Here is a 24,138-nt window from a genome sequence, read left to right as displayed (position 1 = left end):
ATATATATATATATATATATATATATATCTATATATATATATATCTATATATATATATATATATATATCTATATATATATATATATATATATATACTATATATATATATCTATATATATTATATCTATATATATATATATATATATATATATATATATATATATATATATATATATATATATATATATATATATATATATATCTATATATATAATATATATCTATATATATATATATATATATCTATATATATATCTATATATATATATATATATATATATATATATATATATATATATATATATTATATATATATATATATATATATATATATATATATATATATATATATATATATATAATGTGCGTAGAAGATAACATACTACGTGTATTTCAAAAATTATCATGACTCGTCCGGAAGGATGTTAATAACTGCGTTGGGAGATTGAAGAAATAAACCCCTGGGCACCACAGAGTTCAACTTCGAGTAGCCAGGATGTGTGTAGATGGACGACAGTATTGTTAAATGACTTTGATTTGTTTTTCCAATATTCTGATATGCTGGTGTTCGGAATATTGCAGTAGGAAGGTAATATCCAACGGCCAGGGAAGTTTATTGGACATCATCCAGTTTTCATTTTTTCCATTTTCGTGGGACCCAATTGTTATCATTTCCGTTTTCTTTGGACGTCTGTATGCACCAGTGATTTTGAAGCGTCGAGGGGGTTTATATATGAATTGTCTACAAATTCATAACGGATATTATATCATTGTGTTGAGCTTCAATTCACAAATTCTTCTATTAAGAATTTGTGAATTGAACCTCAACACAATAATATAAAGAATTAGGAAATGAGAAGTTTTTTTTTTTTTTTTTTTTTTTTGTTATTTCCCAACAAGTGGAGGAAAATGACCTAGGCAGTTAGTTTATGAGGGTGACGATATTGCAAATACTGTTAGATGTACGTTGCCCTAAGAAGCATTAGAGATACGTAAAGTTAATACGCCATTTGAAAGTAGTGCTGCTACAGTATCTTGTTCCTGTTTGATCATATTTCTTGGGCGCTATTTCCCCTTTGTTGCTACTTCTAATAAATTAGATTAGGCGAGTTTTGAAACGGGTTAGTCCAAACTATGTTACGTTTTCTTTTTTAATATATTTTACAATAGTTTAATTATGTTTTATAATGTTTATGCACATGAAAGATGCCTTACAACAGACATTTGTATATGTATATATCATTTTTATGGTACATTACATGTGCGTAAGAAGATATAGGAAAAGTGTGATATCTTCCATACAGAGAGAGAGAGAGAGAGAGAGAGAGAGAGAGAGAGAGAGGAGAGAGAGAGAGAGAGAGAGAGAGAGAGAGAGGAGAGGGGGGGTATGCTTCCATACAAAATGGGAAAATTGAGAAAGAATCGTTTTAACTTTGGGCCGTTTAGAGGTTCGTGGAATACCCAGGCGGTCTATTGCTTTGTCGTTCGGCATTCTTTAAAGTTACTTTCATTACTGCTCTACAAAAGACCAAACCTCAGAGGAAATAAAAGTTCTTTTTGGAGGAAATCTCGCGGTGCTGTTTAGGCGAGATACAGTCTTATCACGTCTTCGGGAGGAAAAAAAAAAAGATTCAGAGACTTAGGGTTAGTTTTGTGTGTGGAGCGTTTCACATGCGAAGATCTCACTACGTCAAGCAGAAATCAAAGGCTTTTGTAGAAGAAACCATTTTTGTTGGAAGCGTCAATTTTGTAAAAGTAAATGGGTTTGCTAGAACTAAATTAATGGTTATTATCCATTGAAATAAGAGATTTATAAAAACTTTACTGCTTTTTAACACTACCCGACCAGAGGGAAGGTTTTGTTATATATGAGACAAGAGTAAGAAAAAAAAAACAATCCTAAACTAATGAAATCGAGTAATATTTAAGCTTGATTTTTACTAATAGATGTGCGTCAATGACCTTAGATGTCAGGATGCCAGATAACTGATAATCAATCAGTCAATCATGGAATTAAATATTTTTGAACTTGCTTCCGTGGGCACATGGTAAAAGTCAAAGGGTTTTTCAGAAATTAATGTTTTCGCATTATTTTAACATTTCCAGGCAGAGCAAGATTTTTTTTGTTTGTTTCAATAAAGAGAGAGAGAGAGAGAGAGAGAGAGAGAGAGAGAGAGAGAGAGAGAGAGAGAGAGAGAGAGAGAGAGAGAGAGAGAGAGAGAGAGAGAGAGTGAGTGTCACATTTTACTTCAAGGATATTAGCCGATATTTAGTTGTATGGAGTTTAACCCGTCTCGTGATCTTGCAGGGGATGGCAGTTTACTGCACGCGGTGACAGATGGCGGCGAGGAGGAGGAGGACGGCCATGGATGACGCCGTGTGGCTAAGGCTGATGGTGTTGGCGGGGATGGCATCCGCCCTCTGGATCGCACCTGCCCTCGCAGACTGGGACCAGGATTGCCCCAAAAGATGCAAATGTACTTACGTCAGCAACAGGAAGGTGAGGCTTGCACGAGGCTGATGACTCTTGTCATTTATTTTAGTATATTTGTATGAAGCAATCACATTGAAAATTTGCATATATATATATATATATATATATATATATATATATATATATATATATATATATATATATATATATATATATATATATATATATATATATATATATATATATATACATACAGTATATATATGTGTGTGTGTAAAATGATTCCATTTTCTCATTTTCAGTAGTGATACTTGCCAGTTGAATTAATGGCTCCTGAATACAGTGCATTGATTCCTGTAATTTGTGGCATTGAATTTTGTTATGCGTATTTGATTCTTAAGTTAAAATCCCGTGTTCTAGCATCCCAAAAAGAAAAACTTAAATTTAGATAGTGTTGCGTTCTATCATATTATAACTGTACCCTTATCTTTTGTCCTATTCTCTTTCATGTTGGAGTTTTTCTCAAGTTTTCCTTTCATCCAACCCCTGTGGTTGCCCACGCATATCCTATATATCTGCCAAAGATGCCAGTCAGTAGCCTACCTTCCCATGTACACAAATGTCTTTTCATCTTATTCCTTTCGAATTTCTTTCATCCTCCATCCCTTCTCCCACACATTCAATAAAGCCTCGGGATTAACTTCCCTTTTGCTCTATACTACCGCTAGAGTTATGAGGCCTTTTGACTGGCCAGACTGTACTACATTGGATCCTTATCTCTGGTTACGGTTCATTTTCCCTTTGCCTACACACACACACACACACACACACTCTGAATAGTCTGGCCTATTTATTACATATTCTCCACTGTCTTCATACACCTGACAACATTGAGATCAGCAAACAATTCTTCTAAATCCGAGGGGTTAACTACTGCACTGTAATTGTTCAGTGGCCACTTCCTTCTTGGTAGGGTAGAAGAGACTCTTTAGCTATGGTAAGCAGCTCTTCTAGAAGGACACTCAAAAATCTAACCATTGTTCTCTAGTCTTGGGTAATGCCATAGCCTCTGTACCATAGTCTTCCACTCACTTGGGTTAGAGTTCTCTTGCTTGAGGCTATCCTCGGGCACACTATTCTATCTTATTCTCTTTCTCTTGTTTTATAGTTTATATAGGAGATATTTAATTTAATGTTACTCTTTTTGAAATATTTTATTTTTCCTAAAGTTTCCTTTCCTCACTGGGCTATTTTCTCTGTTGTAGCCCCTGGGCTTATAGCATCCTGCTTTTCCAAATAGGGTTATAGCCTAGCAAGTAATAATAATAATAATAATAATAATGTATGTAGTTCCGTGCTCGGTTCAAGAGGTGCTGAACTTTATGAACTTCTCAAGATGATTTCCTTGAATATTAAAGTTTGCTGTCTACTTCATCATAACTTGTTGGTGGGAATTCTTGTCCATATGGTATTGAATCAATCCTCATTTATGATTGCTTTTCTTTGTCAACTCTACTTATTCAAATGCAATATTCCCGTACTTTAGCACTCCCCCCCAATATATTTATTCATTTTCCTGTTGTCCCAATCACTCTCTTTATCTCTCATTTTGCACTGTTCCTGTAGGCTAACATTCATTAGTATGAAATCTTGCATATCCCTGGCTATAATGACAGACATATATCTCATTTTTTCCTCCATTTGTTGTTATCTCATTGATCAAGATAGAGTTAAAAAAAGGGGTTAAAAAAAAGCAACCTATCATACAGTTGCAAGCATAACCATATATGGTGTTGATATGTGTATGAAGTTGACCTTTTTTAATTTACTAAAAATATAAATGTCTCTTTTGACTCATAAAAGATACCTCTCTGGTTTCGTGGGCTGTTAATTTAATTGTGTGTGTGTGTGTGTGTGTGATGTATGTATATGTGTGCGTATATATATATATATATATATATATATATATATATATGTATATATATACATATATATATATATATATATATATATATATATATATATATATATATATATATATATATATATATATGTATGTATATATATACATATATATATATATATATATATATATATATATATATATATATATATATATATGTATATATATACATATATATATATATATATATATATATATATATATATATATATATATATATATATATATATATATACATATATATCTTGGTATGCTATTTATTGCTCTACACTTTGTCTGAATTGCTTTGGTGTACCACTGATAGTTGTGAAGAGATCTATTTTTATACTGGTAAGCATTCTTAGTAGCTTTTACATGTAGTCATAAAGGGAAATAAAAATTCTGATAAAACAGCCAGATCTGTTAAATACTAAGAAAGTAAAGAAAGTAATCATTTACAAGTATGCTGTTGTTTAACACCTCTATAAGGCATCAACTGAAATACCATAAATGGTAAATATAGAAAAAAATCAGATGACAAATTGAAAGGGGTCTAACACTAATGTAGTATTATTTAAATTGAAGAGAGCACTATTAGATTAATTTGCTCTCATTTTCGAATTAGCCCAACATTTTTTAAACTTGATAATTGACTGATATCTCACGCAACCAAATGTCAGTATCTATATAGATGTCTAAATTTAATCAAGAGCGAACGTCAACATTGAGAATCCACAATCCAGAAAAAATTTTCTGAATCTGAACTCTGGCCAGGTCTGTATTTTCTCTTAGCCTCCAAAGTAATATTTTTTTTTTATATAATCATGAAACAGGACAATAACTAATGCCTTTTAATGAATGTACATCAGTTCCATTTATATATTTATTTCAATTTCACAGCTGGCTGACTGCAGAAATGCTGGATTCTCAACTGTACCTACCACATTAAGCCCTGAAATTCAAGAGCTTAATCTTGCAAATAATCGAATAGAGTAAGTACACTGTATTTTTGGTCCTTGAATATTTTAGTCGTTATTTTGTAAATTATTCCTTTTGAAAACCTTTTTTTCTAAAACGTGGGTGTTATCATTGTACTGCACTATAATACTGTACCTCATTTTTCTTCTTGTTATAAAAATATTTTCAATATTTTTGGTATTTTAAGGCTTTTATTTCAGTAAGTGTCTCAAAATGAGGTGTATAAGAAAAATGTCATCAAAGGAGCAGTACCGTACAAAATTAAATCCTTTTCTTAGCTGACTTTGAAGAAGGTGCACCCAAGTTATGAACAATTTGTCTTTACCTTCTAAACTGTGATTAGAAAGCCTGAAGATATGTAAGACAACTTTACTGATTAAAATTATGTTGAAACAAAAGTTAATATTTTATTATCATTACAGGTACCTGGAGAAAGATGCATTCAAAAATTCCGGTTTGGTAAATCTTCAGAAACTTTACTTGGCAGAGAATGAGATTCGCACTGTTGACAAGGATGCATTTAGAGACCTGAAGATACTGATTGAACTTGACTTGAAAAATAACCGAATAGAAAAACTTCATCCTAAGACATTTACAGGCAAGCACATGAAATTTATCATACTTATTTTTTTAAGATATTTCTACCTGTAAATTAGCCAGATAACAGATAATTCCTAGAGGTAATAAAAAGGAAAATGAAAGTCTAATCGTCAAAAACTAATATAATGTCACAAAGAAAAATTGGTTGCTATGACATGAATAGTAATCAATCTGTCTTGTCATCAAATCTTTCTGTTAAGTGGTTGGATTATAGAAATAGACGTTACTATGCTATGGTTACGGCTACATTTATACCTTTAACAACTGAATTATGGATGAAGTCCCCAATGCTAAATATTTCTTAAAATACCCAAGTCATATAGCCTACTGTACAGAAAGGTCATTGGGTCGAAACCCTTCCCCACTTACAAATGCTCTCTCATTCAAATCTTATATGAATCCTCCATATTTTTTCAAAATGTACTTTTGTACCATCTATCCAACGGATGCTAGGTCTTTCTATCATCTCCTTCCTAACACTTTGATTTTACAATCTTTTTCACCTATACTAACCTTTAATTTTCTTTGTTTGATCCTGATATGCCTCAATCTGTTTATCTCAACAGCTTTAACCTTTTTTTTTTATTCAATTTGCATTTGACTGCAACACTTTACTTGCACAAGAGAGAGTTATCTTAACAATCTGTTCATAAACTCCAACATGGCTTACATGTATGTAGTGGAGAAGAAAATGGGAAAACAAATGAAGAATAAAAATTGAAAATTATCGCAGATGCATGTAAACCTGGACACAACTTTTAATAATTGTAAAGTAAAACCAGGGACAGGCATAAACCATAAATTCACTTCTAGAATTCTTAGCATGCCAAATCCTTATTATTGTTTGTTAATTACATTTTAGTACAGATTTTAATAATTAGTTTTATATATGTTTGGCAACTTTGCATTTATCCTATTGACTAGAAATTTATGGCTATACTATTCCATTATCTTTAAACAGAAGAAACTTGGTTTCATTTATTCAACTGATCACTAGGTATAGGGCTAAACAGACCCAACTTTTGACGGTCTCATTAGCTTCACACTTCTATTTCTTTGGTAGGGTTACCTCTTATCATGTCATAATATATGGTATTAAAGGTCCTTGGCTGTCTTATTGATAAAATATCTTTGCACCAAGATATAAGCCCCTGGATTTATACTACTGTATCTCGCTTTTCCAACTAGGGTTGTAGCTTAGTTTGTAATAATAATAATAAGCACCATATTTTTATGTATTTTTCATAGGTAATAAGCTCATATGTAATTTATGTTCATGTGTATTTTCTCAGAAAACTGATAATGTTCTTTCAGCGTAGAATTAATAATGAGAGGATTGGGAATATTTGAATTTTGTGGGAAGCCATATGTTAGTATTTCTTTATTTTTATTTACAGGTATGGAGAAGCTTCGTGTATTAGACCTAAGCTCTAATCAGCTGCGACGTCTTGAGGGAGTGCAATTTCCAGAGCTTCCCCATTTGCGGAAGTTGGTTTTTACGGACAATAAAATCTCTTACATCCATAACTACGCTTTCTTAAACTTGCATCTTTTGAATTCATTGCGGTGAGTTTTTTTTTTTTTTTTTTTTTTTAAGAAATTTATAATGTTTAGTGTTATCGGTAGATTGAGTTGAATAGGAAAGTATATTAAAGAAGACTGCACTGTGACATTCTTCTGAAATCTTGGAAGAGTCAGAAATAAATGTAATGTTGGAATGAGATATGTGTGTTTTAGAATAAGGGGATTTTGAAATGAAGAGTCTGAGCTCTGAAAAGAGAATAATAGATGTGAATAAAAGGAGCAAATAGGAAAAGGGTGGAATACCATGTTAGTTTGGAAGGGCGAGACAATGACAAACATAGATAAAGCTAGACAACTGGTATAAGGCACTTATTACTCTGTGAATCAAATGCATGAATCACTTTAAAAAATAATTAACATTTTGAAGATAATTTGTGATTGTATAATGCTTCCAAGTGCAGTTAGGAGCTTGTATCTTCAGATGGATGAAATTTGAGTAAATGTGTGTCCAGGTGGTGGATAAAAGTACTGTAGTAAGTAATGTAGCAAAGAAAGGCCAGGAAGTGAAGGGATGGGGGATAGATTTATCTGTGTCCACAAGCAGAAGGGAATTTTGGCAGTAAATGCAATAGATAAAACTGTGGAAATTTCACTCCCACTAATCCAAACATGTTATGGGAAATCTGTGACATCGTAGTTGCTGTGATATTGGTAGTTGATATTCTGATTGATTAAGATTGCCATGCATCTTTGGCATGACACGGGTTCAAGATTGATGTAGGTAGTAGGTTGGCCAAAGCACAAGCTACCCGTTGAGGTACTACAGCGTGAGAGTTAAGCAGGCCATGCACGTAGAGGACTGGTGCTCTGATTTGACCGCAATTGACACGAACCGAGCAATTCTTAATGAGTAAGGGGGTTAAAGAGGACAAACCCGGCAAGACTAACCTGTCTTCTCATCCTTTCAGCATTTTGAACTAGACAGGCCAGTCTCTTGCAGGTGTAGGGACGAACTATCATGACAACTGGGTTGACTCTTCTTTTTTGATACATAGTGCTATTATATGACCATACTTTGTCCATAATGATAAACTAATTGCATCTAACAATCTTCATGATTCATTACTGTATTGAAACAATATTTGTTTTATTATTGTTATAGAAGACTGTTATCCAAACTATGTTGTCTCCTACTGTAAAGTCAAAAGATTAATGAAGGTAATAATCCTGTACAGGTGGTGGGACGAAGATATAGTAGCGAAATTTGGAGGTGTAAGATTAATGAAGCTTTTAATACGACCTATCTTGCGAGATGCAACCCACAAAGTCAAACATCATTTTTCAATATTTAACTTAGCCGGTGATTATAATAGCTGCAACTCTGTTGCTCTACAGAAAACTCTAAGGTAAAATTCGCCAGCGATCGCTACACAGGTTGCGGGTGTGCCCAACAGCGCCATCTGTCGTCCAGATACCCAGTACTCAATGTAAACAAAGAACTCAATTTTCTCTCTGTCATGCTCCCGACAAGACGTGCTTATTCGCTGTTGCTAAACTGGATTTGTTTTCACAACTAATTGGTGAAGTACACTATTCTAGTTTTGAGCTTTCGCTGTGCAGGCTTTCTCTTCACAATTCCTTGAACTCTTTTTGATTACGGATTCTTTGTTGATGACTTTTTAATAGTTTTTGAATTCCCCTTTGACCAATTCAAAATGGATGACCCTTCACAAGTCCCAAAATTTAGGAAGTGCAATGCTAGGGACTGTTCAAGGCGTCTTCCGAAGGCCTCTATCGACCCTCACACTGTTTGTTCCAATTGTCGGGATAAAACCTGTCAATTGGAAGATCGATGTGAGGAGTGCGTTGGGCTTTCGGAATTCGATTTTATCGAATTCCAAAAATATACACGTAGGCTAGAGAGAGATAGAGTTAGGAGAAGTTCCTCTCGTTCTATTGACATTTCCTCTCCTCATGCCCCACAACCTATTCCTTCCCCTGTAGTGGTTGCTCCTAATCCCCCTTCTGGCACTCAGGAACCTTCGATGGCTGATATGATGCGTGCCATCCAAGCTCTGGGTGAGAGAGTTGAGTCCCTGGCTAGTGACCGTAATCAGCTTATGGCGGATGTGAAGGAGCTGAAGTGTAAAAGTGCAGTGGGAAGTGTTAAAGTGAGTGATAGTGTTGTGGATAGTGTTGCGCTTGAGGGTTCGTCTGTTCGTGCCTGTCGTCCTCCTAGTCCGGGACCTCTTGCAAGCTCCCAAGTCCAGGGGAGAAGCAATGTCGTACGACAAATGGGTTCGAGAGGCTTTAATCAGCGAACAGACGTTCCCTCCGTGGTATCGGGCGTATCTACCCAAGATCGCCCCTGCCTAACAAAGACAAGAGAGCCCATTTATACCTCGTCTTCGGAAGGGGTTTCTCGCAAGAAACCTTGGACCAAGGTCTCACGACCGTTAAAGCGCAAGTCGGTCCCTTCCGCGCAAGTCCAACGGCCCAGCTGTAGCCACTGGGTCAGTTCGAACTCACTGCAGTCATCCGATGACTGCTCACCTCCTAAGAGAGGCAAAGCGGTACCGCTTCAGACAGTTACACCGTCTGTCGCCGCACCTGCTCCTGTAGACCCTAAGTGGTCTTTACTGCAAGACATGCAGTCACAACTAACGTCGCTTATGCAGGACTTTCGGGCGGAGAAGGTTGCTGCCGCACCAGTAGCTAGTGCAGCTCCTTGCCTACAACCACCCACACGATCGGTTGTGCGTCCTGGGGACGCTGAGGTAACCTTCTCACGCACTCCAGTTGAGAGAGTTCCGCCACCCATGCGTTCCAGTGTGATCTGCCAGCCGCATGTTGACGTTCAGCGACGCACGGAGGTATCCGTTGACGTCCGTGAGGTTCAACAACCGTCAGAGTTGTTTTGTTTTGACGCGGTGCGTCAACCTCCGCAACCCAGTGTGGTTGCCACTGCGCACCCACATCAGTCTAGACAGTCTGGAGTAGACGCTGTGCGTCCTCGCGCTGCTATGGTTGTTGCCAGCTCACAGACTGGGCAACAGTTCCATGACAGTGCGTCCGGCTCAGTCACGCATGCACCCGTGCGACCGGACTCAGCTATCCAGCCGTTACCCACTCCGTTGCCGCTTCCTCATCAATACTCGGATGAGGGACTTTCTAATGATGATGGTGCTGCACACGTAGATGAACCGCATTCAGAACTGGACGAGCCTAAGTCTACGCAACCCTCTTTGGACTTTAGGAAAGTTTTGGCCCTGTTCAAAGAGATGTTTCCGGACCAGTTTGTGTCTGTGGCTCCGCGTTCTCCTCCGTCAGAGTTTGTGTTAGGCATGCCGTCAACCACCCCTGCCTTTACTAGACTTGTCCTCGCACGCTCGTCCAAGAGAGCTTTGCGGGTGATAGGAGAATGGCTGCAGTCCAAAAAGAGTTTAGGGAAGACAGCTTTTACGTTTCCCCCTGCTAGACTCTCTTCTAGATCGAGCGTCTGGTATGCCACGGGAGAAGTTCTCGGCTTGGGAGTTCCTGCCTCTGCCCAGGGCGACTTCTCAAGTCTTGTAGACTCTCCCCGCCGCCTAGCCATGAGACGCTCAAAAATAGGTTGGTCATCTTCGGACCTGGACCTCCTTTTGAAAGGTATCTATAGAGCCTTCGAGGTTTTTAACTTCCTAGACTGGTGTCTAGGAGCTCTTAGTAGAAAGATCTCTCCGATGGAGAAGGAGACTTCCTTGCTCATTATGTCCTGCATGGACAAGGCCGTACGTGATGGGTCTAATGAGCTTGCTGCATCTTTCGTGTCCGGAGTCCTGGAGAAAGCGTGAAAACCTATGCTCATTCCTTTCAGCTGGAGTTACACCATGCCAGAGATCCGAACTTCTGTTTGCTCCTCTTTCCAAGTGCCTTTTTCCAGAGGACCTGATTAAGGAGATTGCCGCTTCTTTGATACAGAAGGATACTCACGATCTTGTTGCGTCCTCTGCTCGCAAAGCCACCCCTTTGCCTACCTTGTCAGCTAGACCAAGGATGGACACTCCAGCGTCCCGTTTTATTCCGCCCTTTCGTGGCAGAGCCTCCAGCAGAGGAGGTGCTTGTGCCGAAGGGAGACGTGGAAAGAAGAAAGGAACCAAGTCCTTTAAGGGCAGAGTCTGACTGCCAGCTTCTTCAGACAGCAGTGGGAGCCAGACTCAAGAACTTCTGGCAGACCTGGGAAAAGAGAGGCGCAGATGCACAATCTGTGAAGTTGCTCAGAGAGGGGTACAAGATCCCGTTTGTACGAAAACCCCCTCTAGCAACGTCTCCCATCGATCTCTCCCCCAGGTACAGAGAAGAAGACAAGAGACGAGCATTGAAACAGGAAGTGTCTCTCTTACTAGAGAAGGGAGCGGTAGTCAAAGTCCTGGACCATCAAACCCCGGGATTCTACAACCGTCTCTTCTTGGTGGAGGCCGGTGCTAGACGTCAGTGCGCTGAATGTCTTTGTCACAAAGCAGACGTTCTCCATGGAGACCACAAAGTCGGTTCTAGCAGCGGTCAGAAGGGAAGACTGGATGGTCTCGTTAGACCTAAGGGACGCCTACTTCCACGTCCCCATCCACCCGGACTCCCAACCTTTTCTAAGATTCGTTTTCGAAAAGGTTGTCTACCAGTTTCAAGCCCTGTGCTTTGGCCTAAGGACAGCTCCTCTTGTGTTTACGAGGCTGATGAGGAATGTAGCCAAATTCCTTCATTTAGCGGACATCCGAGCCTCCCTCTATTTGGACGACTGGCTTCTCAGAGCTTCTTCCAGTCGTCGCTGTCTGAAGGATCTAAAGTGGACTCTAGATCTGACCAAGGAATTGGGTCTCCTTGTCAATATGGAAAAGTCACAAGTGGTCCCATCCCAAGCTATTGTATATTTAGGGATGGAGATTCACAGTCTAGCTTTTCGGGCTTTTCCGTCGGCCCCCAGAACAAGCCAAGCCCAGTTATGCATCCAGAACATGCTGAAGAAGGAACGATGTTCAGTCAGGAAGTGGATGAGTCTGATAGGGACGCTATCATCCCTGGAACAGTTCGTGTCATTAGGAAGACTACACCTCCGTCCTCTTCAATATCACCTAGCATTTCACTGGAAAAAGGACAAGACGCTAGAAGCGGTCTCGATCCCCGTTTCCGAGAAGATGAAGTCTTGCCTTACATGGTGGAAGGACAGTATCAGCCTCAGAGAGGGTCTGCCCCTGGCTGTTCAGACTCCCAACCACGTTCTCTTCTTGGACGCATCGGACGTAGGCTGGGGCGCGACATTAGACGGTCGGGAATGCTCGGGAATATGGAACTCGAGTCAAAGGACAATGCATATCAACTGCAAGGAGCTACTGGCAGTACATCTGGCCTTGAAAAGCTTCAAGTCTCTCCTTCAAGGCAAAGTGGTGGAGGTGAACTCGGACAACACCACGGCTTTGGCGTACATCTCCAAGCAAGGAGGGACCCACTCACTGACGTTGTACGAGCTCGCAAGGGACCTCCTCACCTGGTCAAAAGGTCTAAACATTTCGCTAGTAACGAGGTTCATCCAAGGCAACTTGAATGTCATGGCAGATTGTCTCAGTCGGAAGGGACAAATCATTCCAACAGAATGGACCCTCCACAAGGATGTATGCAAGAGACTTTGGGCCACCTGGGGCCAGCCAACCATAGATCTCTTCGCAACCTCGATGACCAAGAGGCTCCCAATATATTGCTCACCAATCCCGGATCCAGCAGCAGTTCATATAGATGCCTTTCTCCTAGATTGGTCACATCTAGACCTATATGCATTCCCTCCGTTCAAGATTGTCAACAAGGTACTGCAGAAGTTCGCCTCTCACGAAGGGACAAGGTTGACGCTAGTTGCTCCCCTCTGGCCCGTGAGAGAATGGTTCACTGAGGTACTTCGATGGCTAGTAGACGTTCCCAGAACTCTTCCTCTAAGGGTGGACCTTCTACGTCAGCCACACGTAAAGAAGGTACACCAAGGCCTCCACGCTCTTCGTCTGACTGCCTTCAGACTATCGAAAGACTCTCGAGAGCTAGAGGCTTTTCGAAGGAGGCAGCCAGAGCGATTGCTAGAGCAAGGAGAACATCCACCCTTAGAGTCTACCAATCGAAGTGGGAAATCTTCCGAAACTGGTGCAAGTCAGTATCTGTATCCTCGACCAGTACCTCTGTAACCCAAATAGCTGACTTCCTCTTATACCTGAGGAAAGAACGATCTCTTTCAGCTCCCACTATCAAGGGTTACAGAAGCATGTTGGCATCAGTCTTCCGTCACAGAGGCTTAGATCTGTCCAACAATAAAGATCTACAGGACCTCCTTAAGTCTTTTGAGACCACGAAGGAGCGTCGTTTGGTTACACCTGGTTGGAATTTAGACGTGGTACTAAGATTCCTCATGTCAGACAGGTTCGAGCCGCTACAATCAGCCTCCCTAAAAGATCTCACCTTAAAGACACTTTTCCTGGTATGCTTAGCCACAGCTAAAAGAGTAAGTGAGATTCATGCCTTCAGCAAGAGCATCGGATTTTCATCTGAAATGGCTACATGTCTTCTACAACTTGGTTTTCTAGCCAAAAACGAGCTGCCTTCTCGACCTTGGCCGAAATCGTTCGATATTCCAAGCTTATCGAATATGGTTGGAAATGAACTAGAAAAAGTCTTATGCCCTGTGAGAGCTCTTAAGTTCTATTTAAAACGAACTAAACCTTTACGAGGCCTGTCTGAAGCTTTATGGTGTTCAGTTAAGAAACCATCTTTGCCTATGTCAAAGAATGCTTTATCCTATTTTATCAGACTGTTAATACGAGAAGCTCATTCCCATCTGAGTGAGGAAGACCAAGCTTTGCTGAAGGTAAGGACACACGAAGTTAGAGCTGTCGCAACTTCCGTGGCCTTTAAACAAAATAGATCTCTGCGAAGTATAATGGACGCAACCTATTGGAGAAGCAAGTCAGTGTTCGCGTCTTTTTATCTTAAAGATGTCCAGTCTCTTTACGAGGACTGCTACACTCTGGGACCATTCGTAGCAGCGAGTGCAGTAGTGGGTGAGGGCTCAACCACTACAATTCCCTAATTCCATAACCTTTTTAATCTTTCTCTTGAAATGTTTTTATTGTTGTTTTTGGGTTGTCCGGAAGGCTAAGAAGCCTTTCGCATCCTGGTTGATTTGGCGGGTGGTCAAAGTCATTTCTTGAGAAGCGCCTAGATTAGGGGTTTTGATGAGGTCCTGTTGTATGGGTTGCAACCCTTGATACTTCAGATCCTAGGGATCGATCAGCATCCTAAGAGGATCGCGAGGCTCCGTAAGGAAGACGTACTTAAAAAGGCAGAGTAATTGTTCAAGTCGACTTCCTTACCAGGTACCTATTTATTTTGTTTTTGTTATTTTGAGAACTTCTAAAATGAAATAAAAATTCTTAGCTCATAATAATGTAAACATATCTTGCTGGTCTCTACCCACCCCCCTGGGTGTGAATCAGCTATTATAATCACCAGCTAAGTTAAATATTGAAAAATGTTATTTTGATAATAAAATAAATTTTTGAATATACTTACCCAGTGATTATAAATTAAAGGACCCTCCCTTCCTCCCAGTGGGACGAGGAGAAAATTGAGTTCTTTGTTTACATTGAGTACTGGGTATCTGGACGACAGATGGCGCTGTTGGGCACACCCGCAACCTGTGTAGCGATCGATGGCGAATTTTACCTTAGAGTTTTCTGTCGAGCAACAGAGTTGCAGCTATTATAATCACCGGGTAAGTATATTCAAAAATTTATTTTATTATCAAAATAACATGTTTTATAAATACTATTAAAATGTAATCATTTGCTCTCTTCTCTATCGATGATTTTGTCCATGTAAACAAGCACGGGATTTATCTACTTTTATGTTATTACTGTTCTATAAAAGTCATTTTAATTGTTCAATACTGTACTTCTCTTTTAGTTTTTTTATTTCATTATTTCCTTTCCTCACTGGGCTACTTTTCCTTGTTGGAGCTCCGTGGCTCAAAGCATCTTGCTTTTCCAGCTAGGATTATATAGCTTAGCTAATAGTAATAATAATATTGTCTGAATTTTTTGTAAAAATAGTAATTTAACTTTATTTCCGAGTTTAGTCAATTTGAATTGATAAACCAGAACAATATTTTGTCCACTCGATAGAGAATGATAATTATTTCATTATTAGTTTTAGTGTTTAACCTTTTTCTTTTATGCTATAATCATGTTCCTTCATATTATTTCAAGCCAGATTGCATAGATTTATATTAAGTAAAAAAATAAAGTTTAAAGTACTGTACCAAATTTGGGCATTTTCAAAATTAGTTGTACCAATTGTACTTGATACCCCGTAATGTATTAAAGTACATAAGTACCAAAAATGTAACTATGTAGTCCTCTTGAAATTAACAGGCAAGTCCGTAGCGTGTGGGTATTTTTCACTGGACAAGAGTGCTGGTCCAGTCCAGCGGGACAAACGGTACGGCCAGTCCTCTGCGTGTATGGCCGGCTTTATTGGGTTTTGTGACTGGCCAGACAGTACAGTACTACATTGTATCTCTCTCTAGTTACGGCTCATTTTCCCTTTGCCCACACTTACACCAAATAATCTAGCATATTCTTTACACATTCTTCACTTTCCCCTAACAACACTAAGATAACCCAAAAATCCTTCTTCACTCAAGGGGTTAACTACTGCACTGTAATTGTTCAGTGGCTGCTTTCTACTTGGTAAGGGTAGTAAGAAACTCTTCTAGAAGGGCACTACCAGTGCTCTCTCTAGTCTTGGGTAGTGACACAGCCTCTGTACCCTGGTCTTCCACTGCCTAAGGTTAGAAGAGTTCTATTGCTTGAGGATACACTTGGGCACAATTTTTGCTTTCATATCTCCTTTCCTCACTGAGCTATTTTCCCTGTTGGAGCATCCTGCTTTTCCTATTAAGGTTATAGCTCCGCTAGTAATAATAAATCTTCATTGATATGGCTTTTCATATGGATTGTTATTTTTAAATGCAACCATTATAGGCCATATGTAATTTTTAGAATCCTATTAAAGATGCTCAAAAGTTGAGTTCTAAGCTCATATAATAAAATCTTTACTCAACTTTTTCATGATGGATTTGTTGCTTATGCTAGAAATAATAGTATACGAGACATGAACTGATCTTTTAAAGCATCACATTTAACTAGTTTTGAGTACTGATGTTTTTCAGCTGTGGGTAGCTATTGTTTTTCTTTTTTATCCTTGCCAAGATAAAAAATAATTTAATCTTATCCTCGTCTATTCTGTATGTGCATTGATTTGTACAGTTAGTATATGATGGAAATAGTCTTGCAACTATCTAGTGGAATTTAAGAGACATTATAGTGAATTGGTAGCATACAGCAGTAAATTACCATTAAAAATTTATTTCTTTATAATACAGTATAACATTCTCCCTCTTCACATTGCGGCTCACCTATCGCTCCCTTAGTACATCGTGGATTTATAAATATATGTACAGTAAATCTACGTCCTCTTTATCGATAAATTTTATATTTTTCGCATTTCAATATAAACAAATTGTTAAAGATATTTATTTTTGGCTTGAAAAAGCTTAAATTTAAAAAGATAAAAAATATGTAAAAAATAAAAAAATATACCATAGATTTCTATACAAAACCACTATAGGTAATTGACATAATTTATCATAAGAGCAGAATAGAAAATTGAGTAGTTAGCATGGGTCCGGATAATGATATTAAGAACACCAGAGTAAAATTTTGTATGGCTATATTACGGTTTTTATTGTCTCCTGTTGTGGTTGCTAAAATACATTTTTCATTTGAGACAGGTTGTCTGGTAATCTTTTGAAACTAGTGCAGCCAGACTTATTTCTCAACAACACGGGGCTCTTGGAGCTGGAGTTGCATGACAACCCATGGGAATGCGACTGTCATCTAAAAAATCTTGTTCGTTGGGTTAAACAGAAGTCTCTTTTGCAGGTGAGTCATATGCTGTATGTATTATGAGGGGGAAAAAATATATTTTTTACTTGCTTTCAAAGTGCCTTACAGATGCATAGTGTAAGTGCTTAGTAATTTTAGGTTGTGTTAATTATCAAGTCTACTGAAAAAGAATCGCCAGTAAATCATAATTTTGAGAATTGAAATTATGCAGTTACAGTATTTTGATATGGAGGGAAGGTGTGTAATAATCATGAAAAAATTCATGTACAGCAGCATTAATTTTTTTTTGTATTGTAACTTTATTTAAGGGGATTGTCTGCTATTTAAGCCAAAATCATTAAATGTCATTGGACTGCCATAATTTTAACATACAGTATGTTATTTGTATTGTTACTCTGGTGATTCTGTATAGCTTTTATTGAAATCAAACAAAAATTATTTCTTTTATAAAAAAACTAATTATTAAAAAAATGTTATCTTTTATTCTCAAAATACTGCATTGAATTAATTATTAATTGCCATGAGTAATCTAATTGGAGTGTGGGAATATTACTCAGTGATTTTCTTTATCCTTAACTTTTTTATTTTAAAATTTGAAAATTATACATAATTTCAATTAACCTTAAAATTTAAATTCCTCTGACCAAATTAGGACGTTTTTAATTTTCTTTCCAACGAGGCCTTCAATTTGAAATGTCTTTGTAATTATGGAGAAAAGTTTTGAATGTTAATGACTATAATGTCGAAATATCAGCCCTCAAAGTTTTGCAACAAGAATTCAAAGAAACATCAAAATGTCACCCTTATATTTCTATTGTCAATGACAATTGGAAACTGTACTCTCAATTGCCTTGAAAATAACTAAATTTCCTTACTATATAGCTTTTTGTGCTACAGTAATTACTGCTAAAATGGCCCAAGTCCCTCCCCCACCCACATCCTGTGGGAGTGCTACTCACTGAAGGTGAGGGTATCAGGAGGTGCCACTTCCTGCTCTTTTGCTTTTAGGCATGATAAGGATATCACTATAAATAACAAGAAAAAAGTGACCACACCAAGAGCAAAAAGCTCTTCAATTCTTTTCACTAGTGGTTTCTGGTATTCACTGAGACAATGAGAGAAAGTGTTGAGCTGCCAAACATACTATTTCCATGCTGATATTTCTCCCAATTCTATAAGAATAACGTACTTATCATAGATTACTGTGAGTTCAAGAACATGGTATCATGTTACCATGCGATACCTTTAGAACAAAAAACCACAATAACTTTGTTAATTATGGCAGAATCAGTACGATACTTTCTCACGTGATTGCTTAGTTGTGGTGCAGATTACTGCCAAAGATTCAAGATTTTTGATATCCCAAAGTACTGTATATCCATGAAAAGTAACACAGGATGCTCCCAATAACGCTGCAGTAATATACTTTTCATATACAGTACTATCATTGTAGCTGTAATTTCAAACTATGATATTTTTAGTTGATCCTTCCCTGTATTATGTAAAGTTATTATTTCACCCTTTCTTTCAATATTGTCTTTTGTTCTTTTCAGGGCCAATATATCTAATTATATATCTTTTATTAATCATGTTTGACATCATTTTTAGAGTTTTTAATTTCATTTGTAATTTGGTAAGCTTTTTCTCTGAATGGATATTTAAATTGTAAACCCTGTACAGTAAATATATCAATAGACTGTATTCCCCATACTGTAATACTTTACATGACAATTATACTATTGATGTTTTTACAGGAACATGTGACATGTCATTCCCCAGAGCGAGTTTCTGGACGAAAGTTGGAAACCATTGCAGAAAATGAATTAGCCTGTCGACCAGAATTAGTATTATCCCAGACAGAGGTCCCTGTTGTTCCTGGTCAGAATGCCTCTTTAACCTGTCGAGCAATAGGTGATCCTTTACCAAACATCAAATGGGTTTTAAATGGAAGAGTCTTAACAAATATGTCAGTCATACCTTATTCTCAACCTGAGCAAAGATATGTTTTGAATGAAGTCGTAGAAGGTGGTGAACGATGGTCGCAGCTGACCATAACGAATGTGGCTGATCAGGATTTAACCTTTTATACCTGTGTTGCAGACAATCTAGCAGGATTAGTTGAACAAAATGTTTCCCTAATTGCTGCAGCACCAACAACAACAGGAGCCATTTCCCCAAAATCAACCCTGGATCTATATATAATTATTGCAATAGCCACAGGAGGGGTCATTGTACTTATTATTGTTGTAACCCTAATATGTTGTTGCTTGAAGAAAAGGAAACATAGAGAACACAAATCACATACCAAAGTGAATGGAAGTGCAAGTGGAAGTCTTATAGAACATCAGAATGTTATGATTGTAAATCCTGTAGAAAAACCACCTCGCAATTACAGTAAGTTACCACAGACTGAAGTGGAAATGCCAACAATAAATACTGAAGCTGGAGCTCACACAAGTTATGACGAGGTAGACTATCCAGATGTTGGACCATTACACCGTCAAAAGCATCTTCCCACCCTGGAAGAAGAAGTTGATGATGATATTCCTTCCCAGGATACTACTCTTCCTCTTGAAAGTACAGCAACTCCTTCTCATAGCATCATTGCAGACTACATGGGCCATTATCCTGATCTCTTAGACATGACACGTCCCCGTGCAGTATCTCCAACTCAGTTATCTTACCATTCCTTAGTAGCTCCACAGTTTACCACCCCTGGTGAGTGGCGTTACAGTTATGTTCACCCTGCTGAGTATTCTCAGTACCCAGTGGCATATGTAGCTCCACAGGTACAACCACGACCTGGGTATGTAACTCTACCCCGGAGACATCGATCACCATCTTGGGCAGGCCAGACAAGTGCAGAACAAGACTCGATTGCGATACCGCAAGAGGATGGCAAAGTATTTTTCGACCCAGTCTACGATACGCTTGGACCTCGGACTACTGCAGATGGCACGTCCCGCACAGATCTCACCCGCCCAACCTTACATGCAGCCGAACCATTTACACCTCATACCCCACAGTCTCCAAATTCCCCTCCTTCCCTTCCAACATACTATACTCCTGTAAGTTCAAGCCAAAATCCAAGTCACTTTCAGTCACGAAATCATAGCTCCACATTGCCTCGCTCAACACCAAATTTGTTAGATAATAGTGGGAGTTTAAGTCTTCCATATCATGACCATTCTCAGATCCAATTATCCCAATGTTCCCCTACACCGTCCAACGCTAGCACTGTACATGCTAATTCTCCAGCATATAAAACAGCTGGCAAACATTCACAAGTTAACAGCAAAAGTAGTGCACCTTCAAAATCGTCGGCTAATTCAAGAGACGAATCTTCTATAAATGGTTCACCGCACAATAACAACGTAAGTACTAAGGCTGATGCAAACTTGAGTGATGTAAACCCTGGTCCGGCTGTTGTGGTGTCCTCTGGTAAGAAAGTACCACCAAAACCACCACCAAAGCCAAGTGCCAAGCGTTTGTCAGTGACATCAAATGGGGATTCTAAGAAATCATCTCTTCTTGTTGGTGAAAGTGGTAGAGTCTTCCAAGATGAAGGACCAGATGGTACTGAAGTTTGAAAATTTCCAGTGCCATTGTTTAAGTAAACAAAGCCTGATATGTGGTTGCAAATATCCAAGAAATGTTTGCTTAGTCAGTATTAAAGCTCTGAAATGTGAAAGTAGACTACTGGTGTATCAAAATATGCCAAGAAATGTGATAAAGCTTTATAAAAGAAAATCCTTTTTTGTTACAGACAATTTATGTGAGTGAAAATGATGCTTTTTATATTGATTTTGAAGCCATCAAGTATTTTGAATGGCATTATGTTAAGGCAACTAAACTTACAGTTTTGTAAATAATTTACTGATTTCATGGGTTTTAGAATCTATAACCCAAACATTTCAAGTGAATGAGTTGCAGCAGTTGGCATTTAGCTGGACAGTGTTGAACTAGCATTGTCAGTTTGTGTAAACAAGATATAAATATATATGTTGTTTTTAGATGGAGTTTGGAAAGTGTTAAATATATATTGTATTTTCATATCAAAAAGTGTAGTAAAATAGGTCCAAATTTTTGTATGTTCATATTTATTGATAAAAGTCTTGTGAATATTTCAGGGATGAGAAAGAATCAGTGCACACTGGGAAGTGTCCTTAGGATTTGGCAATTCAGTTGCAAGTGCAATAATGTTTATACTAGAATGACTTTGAATGTTCAAGGATGATCGAGCCAAAACGCTCTCAGGTTATGGTTTTTAAGCTAAACAAGTTTTTCTTTGTATGTCATGATACAAAATTACAAAATAATTAGATAAGTTTAATTAGAGATGTAACAGTTTTGGTGAAATATTTATCTTTTAAATTTTATCATGAATAATTTTTAGTTTACACTTGACAAACTTTTGGTGCTGTATTCAGCACTAGCAGAGTACAAAGAAAAGAATTTTAATTGCAGTAGTTTTTTCTGTTCAAATTTAGTCCTGTGATCATGATATGTTGGAAACCCCAGTATTTGGTTTTATTGCACAAAAAAGTAGTCTTCCACCACTGGTGAAAATAACCAATCGGTAATTTCTTATGCCAAAAAAACTTTTTTTTATACTGTCATAGAAGTTAACTTCAGAGTTTATTATGATTTTCTGTGAAATATGATTACTTTCTTGTTTTTGCCATTGTCACTGATATTCTAAATGTTTAAACATCTTTGCAGAGTAAGAAAAACAGCATACTGGGTTCTTGATAAAAATTAGCGTGCAAGCTACTGTGAGCTTTTTGACTTGGGTGATTTATTGGATACAGTTTTGCTGCCTCCTGTGGATGATGATATAGCACTATTGTGATGTATTAAATCAGAAAGAAACTCGAGACATTATGCACTGGCACCTTCTTAGCCTGTTTATTATGAACAAAGATTCTCTGCATTAATTGCAGCAACATGATCTTTTTTAAATCTTGTAAAAACTTCTTTGAATCTTCGGCAATGAAAGTGTCTCGTACAGAGGTTTATGACAATTTCAATAATGCAGGTTTCCAGTTCATACATATGTGTAAAGACAAGTTTCATTTGTGTGATATTGCTAAATATATATTGAATTGCTCATATGATTTTCCTTTCCTGTGAAGAAGGAAAATTTTATATTCTCACTTGTACTAATCAGATGATGTCCCCTCTATTACGGGCTTGCCATTTTTACAGAAAGAAACCATCGCACGATGATATATCAGAAGCAATACATACAGTTGGTTCATTGAGTAAGGCCTCTTTGTTTCCACTCGAATATGAATCGTCATCCTTTAATAGGAGTGTGACTTTAGCGAAGCTGGAGCGACAGTTAAACTTTTAACAAGGTAAAGTTAGTTAACTGACAGGTGGCGAGTAGGTCCCACCCACCCGACAGGTGGAACAACACTTTGACTTTGATCACAGTGCTGTACTGATGAACTTCCCTGTGTCCTTGTTGCAGGCTATTTAATGCTTTTTATTTTCCTCTTTACAGATTGTTTGTGCCATTTATTTTATGGCAACTCCAAAGGTGGGCATGCGCCATGACTGCTCGTACTCTTCCAGCTGTGATGAGTGTAGGTAGTGGGCCTCCTCATGAAAAACCATGATCTTCCTCCTTCTGCTCGGAGAACAAGTGCTTCATCGGCATGAAGAGGAAAAGGAAGCATGGTGCAGCTTGCCATCGAAATTCGAACAACGATCTTCTGTTCCTTTTGCTTCAGAGAATCTACCTAGGTGTGTGAATACTCCAAAGGGAAGGAGAGGGAGTCTCGGGAGGTTATTGACCCTTCTGCACCCAACACTGGTCCTGTGTCTGAGGAGACAAAGAATCCAGAGATAGTTTTGCTTGCACAGAGCCTCTAAAGTACAGGATGACAGTCCTTGAAAGACACTTCGGCGGCACGAGGGTCAAAAACTGAATGTGTGAGAAGTAATACTTGTGGTTCTCTCATTGGGTCTTCTTTGTCTGCATCTTTTCCCACTTTTATGAGCGGCCAATGTTTCTGGCCAGCGTTCTCCATCCACCTCTGTCCCACACTTCATCACCGGTTAATCCCCTTATATCGAAGGTCGTCCTTGATACAGTCCATCCACCTTCGCTTTGGTCTCCCTCTCCTTCTCGTTCCTGTACTTCCATTTCCGTCACTTTCCTCCCAATATACTGTTCATCTATTCTCATGACATGACCATACCACCTCAGTCTATTCTTGGATGTTATCTGATAATTCTCTAACTCCTGTGGTACCCCTAATTAACTCATTCCATATCTTATCTCTTCTTGTCACCCCACACATCTATCTCAACATTTTCATCTCTGCCACATCCAGTTTCCTCTCTCCTGTCTTCTTTATTGCCCATGTCTCCGCTCCATACATCATTGCTGGTCTAACAACTGTCCTGTGTACTTTACCTTTCAACTTAACCCCTTTTTTCCTATCACATAGTACTCCACGCACTTTTTTCCAATTCTTCCATCCTGCTTGTATTCTGTGGTTTATTTCTGGCCCCAGATCACCATCCTCTGCAACTGTTGATCCTAAATACTTGAAATTTTCAACTCTTTTCAATCTCTCTCCTTGTAAACTAACTTCCCCATTCTCCCCACTATTCAATCTCAAATACTCTGTCTTTTTCCTGGAGAAGAGAATTGGAAAATAGAGGATTGA

General features: G+C 38.1%; 1 protein-coding gene across 3 annotated transcripts in view; it reads left to right on the top strand.

The window, feature by feature from the left end:
• The window catches only part of LOC137630516 (uncharacterized), a 470,796-nt gene extending 448,231 nt beyond the window's left edge, over positions 1-22,565 (top strand). For all 3 annotated transcript variants that reach the window (XM_068362027.1, XM_068362025.1, XM_068362026.1), the window contains 6 exons: positions 2,309-2,500; positions 5,277-5,368; positions 5,777-5,952; positions 7,352-7,520; positions 17,341-17,491; positions 19,210-22,565. In XM_068362027.1, coding sequence (XP_068218128.1) covers positions 2,339-2,500; positions 5,277-5,368; positions 5,777-5,952; positions 7,352-7,520; positions 17,341-17,491; positions 19,210-21,045 — 2,586 coding nt within the window. In that variant the 5' untranslated portion in view covers positions 2,309-2,338 and the 3' untranslated portion in view covers positions 21,046-22,565. The remainder of the gene's footprint in view (positions 1-2,308; positions 2,501-5,276; positions 5,369-5,776; positions 5,953-7,351; positions 7,521-17,340; positions 17,492-19,209) is intronic.
• The last annotated feature ends 1,573 nt before the right edge of the window (positions 22,566-24,138 follow it).

Source organism: Palaemon carinicauda, chromosome 38 (genome assembly GCF_036898095.1).
Source record: "Palaemon carinicauda isolate YSFRI2023 chromosome 38, ASM3689809v2, whole genome shotgun sequence".
Classification (NCBI taxonomy): Eukaryota; Metazoa; Arthropoda; class Malacostraca; order Decapoda; family Palaemonidae; genus Palaemon; species Palaemon carinicauda.
The sequence above is the reverse complement of the archived record's forward strand: the minus strand, read 5'-3'. Positions and strand labels throughout refer to the sequence as shown.